Source organism: Thamnophis sirtalis, unplaced genomic scaffold, assembly GCF_051295495.1.
Source record: "Thamnophis sirtalis isolate CommonGarterSnake01/CBP01778 unplaced genomic scaffold, rThaSir2_p1.2 scaffold_1, whole genome shotgun sequence".
NCBI classification, from domain to species: Eukaryota; Metazoa; Chordata; class Lepidosauria; order Squamata; family Natricidae; genus Thamnophis; species Thamnophis sirtalis.
Window position 1 is genome coordinate 182,528,047 of NW_028261381.1, and position 15,000 is coordinate 182,543,046.

General features: G+C 46.1%; 1 protein-coding gene across 2 annotated transcripts in view; it reads left to right on the forward strand.

Annotated features, from left to right (window-relative positions):
• The window catches only part of ATCAY (ATCAY kinesin light chain interacting caytaxin), a 51,280-nt gene that overhangs the window by 18,343 nt on the left and 17,937 nt on the right, over positions 1–15,000 (forward strand). For both annotated transcript variants that reach the window (XM_087703413.1, XM_087703412.1), the window contains exons 3-8: positions 2,986–3,041; positions 4,859–5,083; positions 7,819–8,004; positions 8,154–8,256; positions 9,791–9,922; positions 12,016–12,102. In XM_087703413.1, coding sequence (XP_087559539.1) covers positions 2,986–3,041; positions 4,859–5,083; positions 7,819–8,004; positions 8,154–8,256; positions 9,791–9,922; positions 12,016–12,102 — 789 coding nt within the window. The remainder of the gene's footprint in view (positions 1–2,985; positions 3,042–4,858; positions 5,084–7,818; positions 8,005–8,153; positions 8,257–9,790; positions 9,923–12,015; positions 12,103–15,000) is intronic.

A 15,000-nucleotide genomic window follows, 5' to 3' on the forward strand; every position in this document is an offset into this window, starting at 1 on the left:
ATACGAAGTCTCTTGCGCTCGTGTCTTTATACATGCACAGGAAATGCCATTTTCCTTTCTTTTCTTGTAAAAAGTTTTATTTTTCTTTGTTTCCATGTACATTCACAAATATACATTCTCATAAGTGCTCTTCATATTTTTCACAATCTGTTTAAAAATATAAAAAACATAATCGAGGTCTCTTTCTCTCCACCCTGCATATCCATGTTATTTTGCAACAACGCTGCTCCTTCCTGACCTCCCTTCTCTACCTTCTTCTTTCCTCCTCTCCTTCCTCTTCTTCCCCTCCCTCTCTCCCACTCCTCCTCTCTTCTCCTCCTTCTTCCCCTCTCTCCTCCTCTTACTACCCCTCCCTTACTTCCTCTGCTTTACCCTTTCTTCCTTTCCCTATCCTTCCTCCTATCTTCTTCCCCTCTTCCCCTCCTCCTCTCTTCTCCTCCTTCTTCCCCTCTCCCCTACTCTTAATTCCCCTCCCTTACTTCCTCTCCTTTGCCTTTTCTTCCTTTCCCTCCCCATCCTTCCTCCCCTCTTCTTCCTCTCTTTCCCCCTCCTCCTCTCTTCTCCTCCTTCTTCCCCTCTTTCTCCCTCTCCTCCTCTCTTCTCCTCCTTCTCCTCCTCTCTCCTACTCTTAATTCCCCTCCCTTACTTCCTCTCCTTTGCCTTTTCTTCCTTTCCCTCCCCATCCTTCCTCCTCTCTTCTTCCCCTCTTTCCCCCTCCTCCTCTTTTCTCCTCTTTCTTCCCCTCTCTCCGACTCTTAATTCCCCTCCCTTACTTCCTCTGCTTTATCCTTTCTTCCTTTCCCTCCTCTTTCTCCCTCTTTCCTCTGTTGCCCTTTCTTATTTTCTTCTTCACTCTGATGGATTTCCGGGGTGAGATTTCACCGATCCCGGCTTCATATTTACATGAAAATAAATGTCCTCTTCCCACATTTTATCCCCCTATAATAATTCCACTTGTGTCATCTTTTAAACGGTATGTATCTATCTCTAATACTTTTCTGTTTCTCCCTTCCCCTCCAGCAAATGCCATTTTCTGGCAGATCCATAGCAGCAAAATATCATCACAGCTTTAAGTTGCAAACGTAGAACTGATGCATATAAAGGGAGTTGCTTCCCCCTCTCTTTGAATTACTACAGTCAATGCCTAAGTGTCTATTTTGTTGGTGAGGGGGGGGGTGTCTACAATTGTTCTATCCCCCCTCTAAACTTTTGAATTCCAGAATGAAGAAGATTAGTTGGAGGGAATTAGAAAGAGAAGGGTTGCGAGAATTGGAAAATGGCCAGTCTAGAGAAAAGACGAATTAGCGGGGACATGAGAGCAGGATTGCAATATTTGAGGGGCTGCCCCAAAGAAGAGGGGGGGTCACATTATTTTCCAAAGCGCCAGAAGACAAGAAACAATGGATGGAGATTAATCTAGGAGACAAGAAAACCTGGAATTGAGGAGAAACCTTCCTGACAGTGAGGACCATTAACCAACGGAACAGAAGTTGCCACCGGAAGTTAGAATACTTGTCTGAAATGTTACAGGGCTGTGAATCTATGGCACACGGGCCAGAGGTGCCAGAACATCGGAAAGTAGCCCCAAAACATGCCCATTTTTTCAGCTGTTTTCCGGCCATTTTCCACCCTTTTTCCTGGCTGTTTTCAGAACACGTTTGGGCATTTTTCAGGCTGTTTGGGAGCAGAAAATGGCCCCCAAACCATGCCCAGGCGTGCATCTATGTTCTGGTTTAGGCTCTCAGTGCTGAAAAAGTTCTCCATCACTGGTATCGAGTCTCCTGCATGGGGAAGCAGTTGGACTAGAAGACCTCCAAGGCCCCTATTCCGAAATCCCCACCTCTTTAAGATGGTTCATTGACTTTTCTGGGGTCACCCAGAGAACTAGAAACATGTTTCTCCCCTCCCTTTGTTTTTGATTGATTCCCCTCGACCAGAGAGATGGGTCTTTTAAGGATGTTCTTTAAATAGCCGCCGTTTCTTCCGACATTCTGTCATAGGTTTTATATGGCAGGAGAGTGGGATAGAAATAGCAAATAAATAAATAAAAATGGATCATCATTTAAGCATAATTAATCTCTCTCTCTCTCTTTCTCAATCTTCCCTCCCCATCTGGCAATAACATCTATGCTGTAAATCAGGCACAAACCAATTAGGGAGTGTTTGTGAAAGCATTTACACATTATTCAAATAATTAAAGTTTCGACAGAAGAGAATCTTTGTAGCTTGGGGTTGTTCTATTCTATTCCATTCCATTCCATTCCTCTATTCTATTCTATTCCATTTCTCCTATTCTATTCTATATTCTATTCTATTCTTTCTATTCTATTCTATTCCATTCCATTCAATTATTCTATTCTATTCTATTCCATTCCATTCCATTCCTCTATTCTATTCTATTCCATTTCTCCTATTCTATATTCTATTCTATATTCTATTCTATTCTATTCTATTCTATTCTATTCTATTCTATTCTATTCTATTCTATTCTATTCTATTCCATTCCATTCCATTCCATTCCATTCCATTCTTCTATTCTATTCTATTCCATTCCATTCCTCCTATTCTATTCTATTCTATTCCATTTCTCCTATTCTATTCTATATTCTATTCTATATTCTATATTCTATTCTATATTCTATTCTATTCTATTCTATTCCATTCCTCTATTCTATTCTATTCCATTTCTCCTATTCCATTTCATTATTCTATTCTATTCCATTCCATTCCATTCTCTATTCTATTCCATTCCATTCCATTCCATTTCTATATTCTCTTCTCTTCTCTTTCTTCTCTCCCCTCTTCTCCCTTCCTTCCATTCTCTATTCCGTTCTGTTCCATTCTTTCATATGTTGATTTGAAGCCCTTATCTTCAACCTACACGTATGGTTTCCGTTGATGGAAGGGAAGAGCCCGCAGCAGTCTAAACTTTGGTTCCTTGGTCTCTCTCCCGCCCCCCCCCCATCCTCACTGTCTCCTCTCCAGGCCCCTCCCAGAAGAAGCAGGCATGGAGTCCTTGGGAAGCCCTTCGGGGAGCTTGGGTGAGTAGAAGCAAACGGTCAGTGGAACTGCACCATCTTCCCTTCATGGAAACGGGGAGGCCTTGAGGCCGTTCCTCCAGCAGAGGTGGAGAATCTCTGGGTGATGGATCTCCTCTGGGTTTGCACCTGGAGGACTTCCAAGGACTTCTCTACCTCTCCACCCCCATTCCTGGTGGGAGGATTAAAGATGGGAGGGACCAAGAGCAGGGCTCCTCTTTTTTATTTCAAAGGCTGTGAATTATGTTCATTCTCAGCCCTTCTTGAGTCCCAAATAGTTTATAAGGAGTCCTACAGTAGGCTGCCAAAGTCCTTCGGGATAAAGCTGATAAGCACCCACCTTTATCTTCCTTGAAAAGCTGCCAAAGACCTAATTGGCAATTAGCTTGGCAAGGCCACTCAGAGCAAAGAGTCCAAACGGAGCTTCAGAAGGTAAACTGACCAGCATGAACCAAGTTGCTTCCTGCTTCCTCACGTGCCTTTGCTCCTCCTTTATAGCAATAGCAGTTAGACTTATATACCGCTTCATAGGGCTTTCAGCCCTCTCTAAGCGCTTTACAGAGTCAGCATATCGCCCCCACAGTCTGGGTCCTCATTTCACCCACCTTGGAAAGATGGAAGGCTGAGTCAACTTTGAGCTGGTGAGATTTGAACCGCTGAACTGCAGATAACAGTCAGCTGAAGTGGCCTGCAGTACTGCACCCTAACCACTGCGCTACCTCGGCTCCTCCTTTATGTCCTGTGGGAGGGGCCAGTCACCTCCAAGCCTTACTCCTGAGTCGTCCCTTTTGTCTTAACTGGCCTTGCCTTCTGGCAGCTCTGCGCATGCGCGCAATGGGAACAGGGGGAGCCTATTCCTCTGCCTCACTGCTGTCCAACTCCAGAGGCAGCATATAACTCCCAGATGGCCCTGGCCCCCTCTCTGCCTCCAACGCAGAGTCCTCGTCCGAGCCTTCCCCAGACTCCAGGACTGGCCTATCTTCCTCCCCAACTTCCTCGCTGTCCGACTCTGCTGCCAGCTCTGCTGTCCTAACCACAACACTTGCAACTGGGAATGGGAGGGAAAAATCCTTTCGCTGCCTCGCTTTCCCATCATCCAGGAGAGTGTCCGGAGGTTCTTCTCATCCCCACAAATTAGGAGGTGCTCCTTGCTGGCAGTCTGAGCTTCACCTGGAATAATTACCGTATTTTTCAGAGTATAAGATGCTCCAAAGTATAAGACGCACCTAGCTTTTGGGGACGAAAACAAGGGGGAAAAAATCTTCCTCTGCCTCCCAGCAATTTGCCTCCTTGCAACAAACAGCAAACAGAACAGACAATAAACACTGTTTGTAGTGTTATATCTCAGACTATACTTGCACAGATGCTGTTAAAATTGATGTGCTTTCTGGAAGAATAGTTATTCTCTGCTATCTAAAAGAATAGCACTTTTTAAAAGAATAGCACTAGGCCTCTGGGCCTCTTGAGATCAAGCCTTTATTTTAAAAAGCTTCTTCATTTTGATAAGTTGTCTAGAATAATAATCAAGCAGTCTTTAAAAAATAAGTCTAATCATTTGAACATTCTATAGGCATTTATAGTTGTTGACTTACTTCCTTGTAGCAAACAGCCTGATTTGTTTGAAATGGGGGTAGGGTCTCCTCCTTGTGTAGGTGGTTGGACTAGAAGATCTCCAAGGTCCCCTCCAACTTATTCTGAATTGAAAACGAACTTGTTCGTTATGCTTTTTCCAAAATTAAAATGCCCTAACCTTTCTCTCACCCACATTTCTTTTGAGATGCCTTACTTTTAAAAACTTTTTGTCTTTCAAAACCTTGCAGCTCCCCCAAGCTCTTTACATTTTAATAACGAAGCTCACCACAAGAGGAAGACTCTGGTTGCTCCGGAAATCAACATTTCTTTGGACCAGAGCGAAGGCTCCCTCCTGTCCGACGATTTCCTGGACACGCCGGATGACCTGGATATAAATGTCGATGACATTGAAACGCCGGATGAGACGGATTCTCTGGAATTCCTGGGAAACGGCAACGAGCTGGAATGGGAGGGTAAGAATCGAGGGACGGTCGATTCCTGCTGTGCTTCCAATCAGGAGCAGCTGAGGTTAGAATTGGCGATAGGTCATTTCACGGAATAAGTTAGGACGTTCACAATTGGCCAGGTGTGATTGGACACAGAAGTCGTTTGCAGAACCTTTTGGTGTACCTGCAAGCCACAAGCGATAAGTCAGGATCAGAATCGTAAAATACAGGTCATAAACAGTGATGGGATTCTATTTCTATTTCTATTTATTAAATTTATCTATCTATTTATTAAATTTATAGGCCGCCCAATCCCGGAGGACGCCGGGCGGCTTACAGAAATAAAAATATTACGAAAAGATTAAAAGCAAATAAAATACAACAGATAAAAAGAAACACAACATGCACCCAGTCTAAGCGGGGCTGGACCTCAATCAAGAGGTCAACAGCCCCAGGCCTGCCGGATTCAAATTTCTTTTAATACCGGTTCTGTGGGCATGGCTTTGTGGGCGTGGCAGGGGAAGGTTACTGCAAAATCCCCATTCCCACCCCACCCCCACTAGCCTGCTTTCCAGCTCCGTTCTCCTCTTGAGGACAACGAAAGAAGATCGGCTGGGAGGCTGTGGGGGCGCGGCCAGCCTATTTGCCGGTTCTCCGAAATACTCAAAAATTCTGCTACCGCATCTAAAGAACCTGTCAGAACTGCTTGAATGCCACCTCTGGTCATAAGCCACAAGATACAAACAACAAACTTAGACCTTAGAATAGCTTTGTTGTCACTTTGACTGTAGACTAATCGGCATACATTAAAGTGAAATTTCGTTTAATCCAGCTCTCAAAGGGTCATCACTTCCAATAACAAAACAAAATATATATATACAAAATGATGCATATACCCACATATATTCTATGACACAGAGAAACAACACAGTCCAGTTCGGATGTATACGTGTAGATGGTGAGAGAAATGAATCTTGTGAGTTTACCAGATGGATTTTCTAGGAAGCAAAGCTCTTACAGAACCTGCTAGAAATAACTTCAAAAACCTCTCCCAGAGGGGAGAAACAGAGACAGACCATGAAGTGAATGTGTGGGGTCTCTAACAACGCTTTGAGCTCTAAGCACATAGCGCTTATAAGCAGTATCCCGAAGGACAGAACGTGAGCTTCCTAGAACTCTTCTCCACTGTCCTCACCACTCTCTGTAGGGACATTCTATCTAAGGCACTGCTGCCACCAAACCAAACGGATGCAGTTTGTTAAGACGCTCTCGATCGTGCCACTGTGAAAAGTGATAGTTCATAAGATGCTAAAGGAATAGGTAGTAGGAAAGATGAGAAGGATAATATTAATACAGCACCACAGGTGGTTTGACACCCCAGGGCATAAGACAGTGTTGTGGGAATTAATTATTTAGCAGAGTAGAGTGATGGTATGGGGGGGGGGGAAAACTATATGCTGTTTGTTTTGGCGTGCAATTTTTCCTAGTTGGGATGTCTTGGAAGAAAGAGAGGCATTGGGGTCAAACAGTTGAACAATTAAAAAAAACATGTGGTTTAATTTTATTAGATTTGATGAAATGAAAACGTATTCCACAGTAAAGAAGCCAGTGCAGTCTTGGCGGAGAGAGAGATAGCAACAAGATCACGAGAAGTGATGTTAGTGGTTTCTACTAGTGAGGCAGTGAGTACTTAGGTAAAAAAAAAAAAAAAAAAAACACGAAATGCACAGGTACAGTATAGGTGGTTCCTTGCTCAATAGCAGTAACTGTGAGAGGGGTCTTGGAGTCCTAGTGGACAACCATTTAAATAGGAGCCAGCCGTGTGCAGCAGCTGCCAAAAAAGCCAACACAGTTCTAGTCTGCATAAACAGAGGGAGAGAATCAAGATCACCTGAAGGGTTAATACCACTTTATAATGCCTTGATAAGGCCACACTTGGAATACTGCATCCAGTTTTGGTTTCCACGATGTAGAAAAGATGTGGAGACTCTAGAAAGAGTGCAGAGAAGAGCAACAAAGAGGATTAGAGGACTGGAGGCTAAAACATAGGAGGAACGGTTGCAGGAACTGGGTAGGTCTAGTTTAATAGAAAGAAGGACTAGGGGAGACATGATAGCATCTTCCAATATCTCAGGGGTTGCCACAAAGAAGAGGGAGTCAAGCTATTCTCCAAAGCACCTGAGGGTAGAACAAGAAGCAATGGGTGGAAACTAATCCAGGAGAGAAGCAACTTAGAACTGAGGAGAAATTTCCTGACAGTGAGAAAAATTAACCAGTGGAACAGTAGTTGCCTCCAGAAGTTGTGAATGCTGCACCGTAGGAGATTTTTAGCAATAGCAATAGCACTTATATACCGCTTCACGGTGTTTTTACAGCCTTCTCAAAGCGGTTTACAGAGTCAGCCTTTTGCCCCCCCAACAATCTGGGTCCTCATTTTACCCACCTCGGAAGGACGGAAAGGCTGAGTCAACCTTGAGCCTGGTGAGATTCGAATTGCCAAATTGCAGGCAGCCGGCAGGCAGCAGAAATCGCCCGCAGTACTAACCACTGCGCCACCGAGGCTTTTTAAGAAGAGATAGGAGAGCCATTTGTCGGAAATGGTACAGGGTTAGGGCCCCCTGCTTGGGTGGGCATGGGATTGGACTAGATGACCTCCAAGGTCCCTCCCAACTCTGTTATTCTTGCCATAAACTGACTCCTAAGAATGTCTGGTTCTGGGTCAGGCTTGTGACTCATCATCTCTTCCCGGTTCTCCCTCTCAGATGATACTCCCGTGGCCACCGCCAAAAACATGCCCGGAGACAGTGCGGATCTCTTTGGAGATGGAGGCGGGGAAGAGGGCGGTGCCCCCAACGGCCGCATGTGGAGGACGGTCATAATTGGGGAACAGGAGCACCGCATCGATCTGCAGATGATCAAGCCCTACATGAAGGTGGTAACTCATGGAGGTGAGAAGCCTTGGAGATATCCTTGAGGTCCTCCACTTAAGCCTTTGGAGGAGAAGGGAGCATCCAGCGGGGAAGGCCCCTGTATTTCAGGAAGGGATCTCATGGCCAACTCAGCGGTTCAATTCCCTCCATGCTTCTGTCTCTCTTAGGTTACTACGGGGAAGGCCTCAACGCCATCATTGTCTTCGCGGCTTGCTACTTGCCGGATAGCAGCCTGCCTGACTATCATTACATCATGGAGAACCTCTTCCTGTAAGTGGGGCCTCTTCCGACAATCTGCGAAGGAAGGGAGGGCGTCTTGCTGAGGGCCCCATTGTGGGAGCTGCCTAAGTCCTCTCTAACGTGGGAAATTTCACACGGGGGTGTGTGACCTCAAAAAGGACGGATTTGGCAGCTTCCGGGCCCTTTGGAGGGTGTTTTTAAAAGAGGGCTGCTTTGTCCTCCCGGACTTCAGTTCCCAGAATTCCCCAGCCCAGCATGCTTGAAGGCAGGTGGACTTCGACTCCCAGAATTCCCCAGGCACCATGTTTGATGGACCTCAACTCCCAGAATTCCTCAGCCATGTTTGATGGACTTCAACTCCCAGAATTCCCCAGCCATTTTTGACGGACTTAAACTCCCAGAATTCCCCAGCCATGTTTCATGGACCTCAACTCCCAGAATTCCCCAGGCACCATGTTTGAAGATGGCTGGACCTCAACTCCCAGAATTCCCCAGCCATGTTTGATGGACTTCAACTCCCAGAATTCCCCAGCCATGTTTGATGGACTTCAACTCCCAGAATTCCCCAGCCATGTTTGATGGACTTAAACTCCCAGAATTCCCCAGCCGTGTTTGATGGACCTCAACTCCCAGAATTCCCCAGCCATGTTTAATGAACCTCAACTCCCAGAATTCCCCAGCCATGTTTGATGGACTTCAACTCCCAGAATTCCCCAGTCAACATGTTTGAAGATGGGTGGACTTTGACTCCCAGAATTCCCCAGGAAGCATGTTTGATGGACCTCAACTCCCAGAATTCCCCAGCCATGTTTGATGGACCTCAACTCCCAGAATTCCCCAGTCAACATGTTTGAAGATGGGTGGACTTTGACTCCCAGAATTCCCCAGGAAGCATGTTTGATGGACCTCAACTCCCAGAATTCCCCAGCCATGTTTGATGGACTTCAACTCCCAGAATTCCCCAGCCATGTTTAATGGACCTCAACTCCCAGAATTCCCTAGCCATGTTTGATGGACTTCAACTCCCAGAATTCCCCAGCCATGTTTGATGGACTTCAACTCCCAGAATTCCCCAGCCATGTTTGATGGACCTCAGCTCCCAGAATTCCCCAGCCATGTTTGATGGACCTCAACTCCCAGAATTCCCCAGGCAGCTTGATTGAAGATGGGTGGACTTTGACTCCCAGAATTCCCCAGGTAGCATGTTTGATGGACCTCAACTCCCAGAATTCCCCAGGCAGCTTGATTGAAGATGGGTGGACCTCAACTCCCAGAATTCCCCAGCCATGTTTGATGGACTTCAACTCCCAGAATTCCCCAGCCATGTTTGATGGACCTCAACTCCCAGAATTCCCCAGCTAGCATACTTGAAGACTAGTGGACTTCAGTTCCCAGAATCCCCCCAGCCAGTCACGGTGGATTCTGGGCGTTGAAGTCCATCTGTCTTGAAAGTTTCCAAGGTGGAGAAATCCCGATCTCAGAAGATACTCCGACCTTGCGGTTTTCTCGGCTTCCTTCTCCCTCACTTCTCTTTTCTTCTCTTTCTTCTCCTCTTTCCTGAAAGGTACGTGATCAGCAGTTTGGAGCTGCTGGTGGCCGAAGACTACATGATTGTATATTTGAATGGCGCCACTCCGCGGAGGAGAATGCCGGGCATCGGCTGGTTGAAAAGGTGCTACCAGATGATCGACAGGCGGTAAGGAGGGTCGCCCCCACCCAAACCGCCATGGGTCCTGTTGAGGAAGAGGCTGCTCTGCGCCGTCTCTCTTTTGTGGCAATGTTGACGCACTCTCCTCGGGGGGGGGAGGAGGGGGGAGGAGGTCTGCATTTTCTCACATCCAGCATTTGACTGAACTTCTTTTTAAATATGTTTGGCTTGGAATGTAGTTGGGTCTTTTGGCCATAAATATGATATAACTGTGTATCTCCATTTCCATCCATCCATCTCTCTCTCTCTTTCTCTCTCTCTCTCTTTTATCTATCACATCTGTCTGTCTGTCTGTCTATTCATCAATATCTATTTATGTCATTTATCTCATCTCTCCCTCTCATCAATCTCTCCACTCTCTCCTTTCTTATCTCTCTTATCTCTCTCTCTTCATCAATATCGTCAATTTATGTCATCTATCTGTCATCTATCTGTCATCTATCTCATTCTCTCTCTCACACTCTATCTATCTATCTATCTATCTATCTATCTATCTATCTATCTATCTATCATCTATTCATCAATATCTATCTATTTATGTCATTATCTCATCTCTCTCTCTTTCTCTCTCTCTCATCAATCTCTCCTCTCTCTTTCTTTCTTACCTCTCTTATCTCTCTCTCTTCATCAATATCTGTCAATTTATGTCATCTGTCATCTATCTCATTCTCTCTCTCATTCATTCTATCTATCATCTATCTACCTAGCTACCTAGCTACCTATCTATATCTATCGTCTGTTTGTCTGTCTGTCTGTCTATCTATCCATCCGTCTGTCCATCCATCCATCCAGCCATCTATCATCTGTCTGTCTGTCTGTCTGCCTACCTACCTACCTATCTACCTATCTATATCTATCAATAGCAGTAGACTTATATACCGCTTCATAGGCCTTTCAGGCCTCTCTAAGCGGTTTACAGAGAGTCAGCATATTGCCCCCAACAATCTGGGTCCTCATTTTACCCACCTCGGAAGGATGGAAGGCTGAGTCAACCCTGAGCCGGTGAGATTTGAACCGCTGACCTGCTGATCTAGCAGTAGCCTGCAGTGCTGCATTTAACCACTGCGCCACCTTGGCTCCCTACCTATCTATATCTATCGTCTGTTTGTCTCTGTCTGTCTGTCTATCCATCCATCCATCCATCCAGCCAGCCATCTATTATCTGTCTGTCTGTCTGTCTGTCTGTCTCTGTCTGTCTTCCTACCTACCTACCTACCTACCTACCTACCTATATCTATCGTCTGTTTGTCTGTCTGTCTATCTATCCATCTGCCCATCCATCCATTCATCCAGCCATCCAGCCATCTATCATCTGTCTGTCTGTCTACCTACCTACCTACCTACCTATCTATATCTATCGTCTGTTTGTCTGTCTGTCTGTCTATCTATCCATCTGTCCGTCCATCCAGCCAGCCAGCCAGCCAGCCAGCCAGCCAGCCAGCCAGCCAGCCAGCCAGCCAGCCAGCCAGCCAGCCAGCCATCTATCATCCATCTGTCTGTCTGTCTGTCTATCTGTCTGTCTATCTATCTATCTATCTATCTATCTATCTATCTATCTATCTATCTATCTATCTACACTCCGTCCATCCATCCATCACCTGTCAATCTGTCTGTGTGTCCGTCCGTCCATCGATCCATCCATCCATCTATCGTCTGTCTGTCTACTACCTACCTACCTTGTATCTGTCAAATGCCCAAAGACCCAATTGTAGATAGTCCTCTGTCTGTATCCAGCATCCAAAGGAAATTGATTTATTTTTACAGCTATTAAAATAATAAGAAGAAACAAAGCACAAAGATCATCCTGACAGAAACATCTACACTATGAAAAGGAGAAAAAACACCCCCCCCCTCCCAAGTGCTTTAAAAAATAAAAACCAACTGAAAAGAAGTGGGGGGGAATTCTATGGGCCACATGAAAATTTAACTTAATAACATTTCCAGCTTGTTGCCTTAACTGCTACCCCAACCTGGCTCTCTAGCGGTGAAGAATTATGGTCTCACTGGGGTGTGACTTCTTTAGCCTAATTTTTTATTTTATTTTTTTCCCCCCAAACTGCAACGTCTCCGTTTTTTTGCAGGTTACGGAAGAACCTGAAAGCGTTAATAATTGTTCACCCTTCTTGGTTCATTCGGACGGTGCTGGCGATTTCCCGGCCGTTCATCAGGTAAAGGAGTCAAAAGCTGGAGCCAAACCCACTTTCATCATCCTCTTTTTAACGATCCCACGATCCCTCGCGGATGGGTGGAGCCTGGGCACCTGAAGGGAACCAGCAGAGCGTTTTAATGGCCGGATGCCCTTCCTGTCGCCAGTGCAGAGATTTGCTCAGCAGATATATTCTCATTGTGCCCAGAGAGAGAGAGAGAAATGCCTGCCTCTACCTAGGATCGAACCCACAGTCTCTTGATTGTGAGGCGAGAGCACCACCTCTAGGCCACCGCACCACTCAGCTTTGGCACTTTGCAATGATTGCTTTCTTTGAGTCTGTTGCTTTCTATATGCCCCGTAGTAAATTTAACCCTCTCCTTTGTTTCTGGAGGGTTGCAGAAGTCCCTGAATGCCTCAATTCAGCGTTCTTTCATCTTGTCGAAAGGCTGGACTACAACACCCATCACCCCCTGGTGGTCCGGAACCTCCAGCCAACATGGCCGTTGGCTGAGGATTGTAGATAGCCCTGGACTTACAACCATTCATTTAGTTACAACGGCCCCTAATGGCCGTTTTTCACCCTTAACTACTGTTGCCGAATTTCCCCAGGGTCACGCGATCAAAATTCGGACCCCTGGCAACGGACTCGTAGTTATGACGGTCACAGTGTCCCGGGGGAGGGTCACGCGATCCCCTTTTGTGACCCTGTGACGAGCAAAGTCAATGGATTCGCTTAACGACCGCGTGATTAACTCGACGGCTGCTGTCCTTTTCTTAACAACCAGGGCAAGAGAGAGGTCGTAACCCGGAGCAAAACTCACTTAACAGCTGTCTCGCTTAGCCGCGGAAACTTTGGGCCCAAATGTCGTTAAGTCGAATAATGTAACGGTTAGCCATTTTTTTTCCTCCTAACCTTTCAAGCAACTTTAAAAGCTATTTCATCACCTTTGTGCTTTTACCTTATTAAATTACTAAATTAATTACTAAATTACCTTGATTAGGGTCGTTTGCAACATCCCGTAGACTTAACGGCTGTATGGGGAGTCCTCAACTTACGACCACATTGGGTTCTGGCTGCTAAGCAATGCGGTCATTAAGCAAGTCGTCCGATTTTACAAGCATTTTTACCTCGGTTGTTAAGCAAATCATGGTGGTTACTAAACGAATCAAGCAGTTGTTAAGCAAATCCGACTTATAGAATAGCAGAGTTGGAAGGAGGGACCCTGGAGGTCCTCTAGTCCAACTCCTTGCTCAGGCAGCAAGCAAGCAAGCAAGCAAGCAAGCAAGCAAGCAAGCAAGCAAGCAAGCAAGCAAGCAAGCAAGCAAGCAAGCAAGCAAGCAAGCAATTAGAATTAATAAGGTGGAAGGGACCTTGATGGTCTTCTAATCCAACCCCCTGCTCAAGCAGGAGACCAGAGGTGGGTTCCTACCAGTTCGCACCAGTTCGGCAGAACCGGTTGGTCAAATCTACCGAACCGGTTAGAAGAGGTTCCACCAGTGGACCCGGAAAGCAGGCCACACCTACAGAAGAGGTTCCAAAAATCTTTGAAACCCACCACTGACAGACAGACAGACAGACAGACACACACACACACACACACACACACACACAGAAAGAGAAAGAGAAAGAGAAAGAAAGGAAGAAAGAAAGAAATAAAAAAGAAAGAAAAAAGTGAGAGAGAGATGAAAGAAAAAAAGGAAAAAGGGACAGAGAGACAAAAGGAAGGAGAGAGAGAGAGAGAGAGAAAACACATGACTGGCAAGCCACTCCCACCAGGTCACATGGCCGGCAAGCCACTCCCACCAGGTCACATGGCCGGCAAGCCACTCCCACCAGGTCACATGGCCGCCAAGCCATTCCCACCAGGTCACATGGCCGCCAAGCCACTCCCACAAAGGTGGCCACACCCACAGAGTAGGTTCGAAATTTTTTTGAAGCCCACCAACTGCAGGAGACCCTCTGACCATTTCAGACAAGTTATTGTCCAGTTTCTTCTTGAAAACCTCCAGTGTTGGAGCACCCCACAACCTCTAGTGGCAAGCAGTTCCACTGGTTAATTGTTCTCACTGTTAGGAAGTTTCTCCTTCATTCCAAGTTGCTTCTCTCCTCGATTAGTTTCCATCCGTTGTTTCTTGTCCTGCCTTCTTGGGGTTTGGAAAATAAGTTGACAATCCCCTCCCCACAATCTTCTTTGTGTCAGCTCCCCAAATTACTGCTCTCACGTCCCCCTCCCCTAGTCCAAATCTTAGTAAGGCCACACCTGGGATACTGGAACCGATTTTGGTCCACGCACTACAAAAAAAAGATGTTGAGATTTTGGAAAAAGTGCAGAGAAGAGCAACGAAGAGGATTAAAGTCCTGGAGACTAAAACATAGGAAGGACAATTGCAGGAACTGGGCATGGCCAGCCTAGAGAAAAGAAGGACCGGGGGGGACAGGATTGCAGCCTTCCAGTATTTGAGGGGTGCCACAAAGAAGAGGGCGGGCGGTCAATTTATTTTCCAAAGCACCAGAAGGCAAATCAAGAAACAACGGATGGAAACTAATCAAGGAGAGATGCAACCTCGGATCTGAGGAGGAACTTCCTAACAGTGAGGACAATGAACCAGTGGTTGCCTCCAGGACTCGTAGGAGCTCCATCACTGGAGGTTTTTAAGAGGAGACTAAGACAGTCACTTGTCTGAAGTGGTATAGGATCTCCTGCTGGAGTAGTGGGCTGGACTAGAAGACCTCCAAGGGTCCCTCCCAGCTCTATTCTCTTCTACCCAATTCCGGCAACAAATTCCTGTCGCAAACGCTGATCACACACCCATTGTGTGTGCAACCATTGTGAACACATCCCCTAGGGCAGTGGTTCCCAAACTTGGCAACTTTAAGACTTGTGGACTTCAACTCCCAGAATTCTCCAGCCAGCTG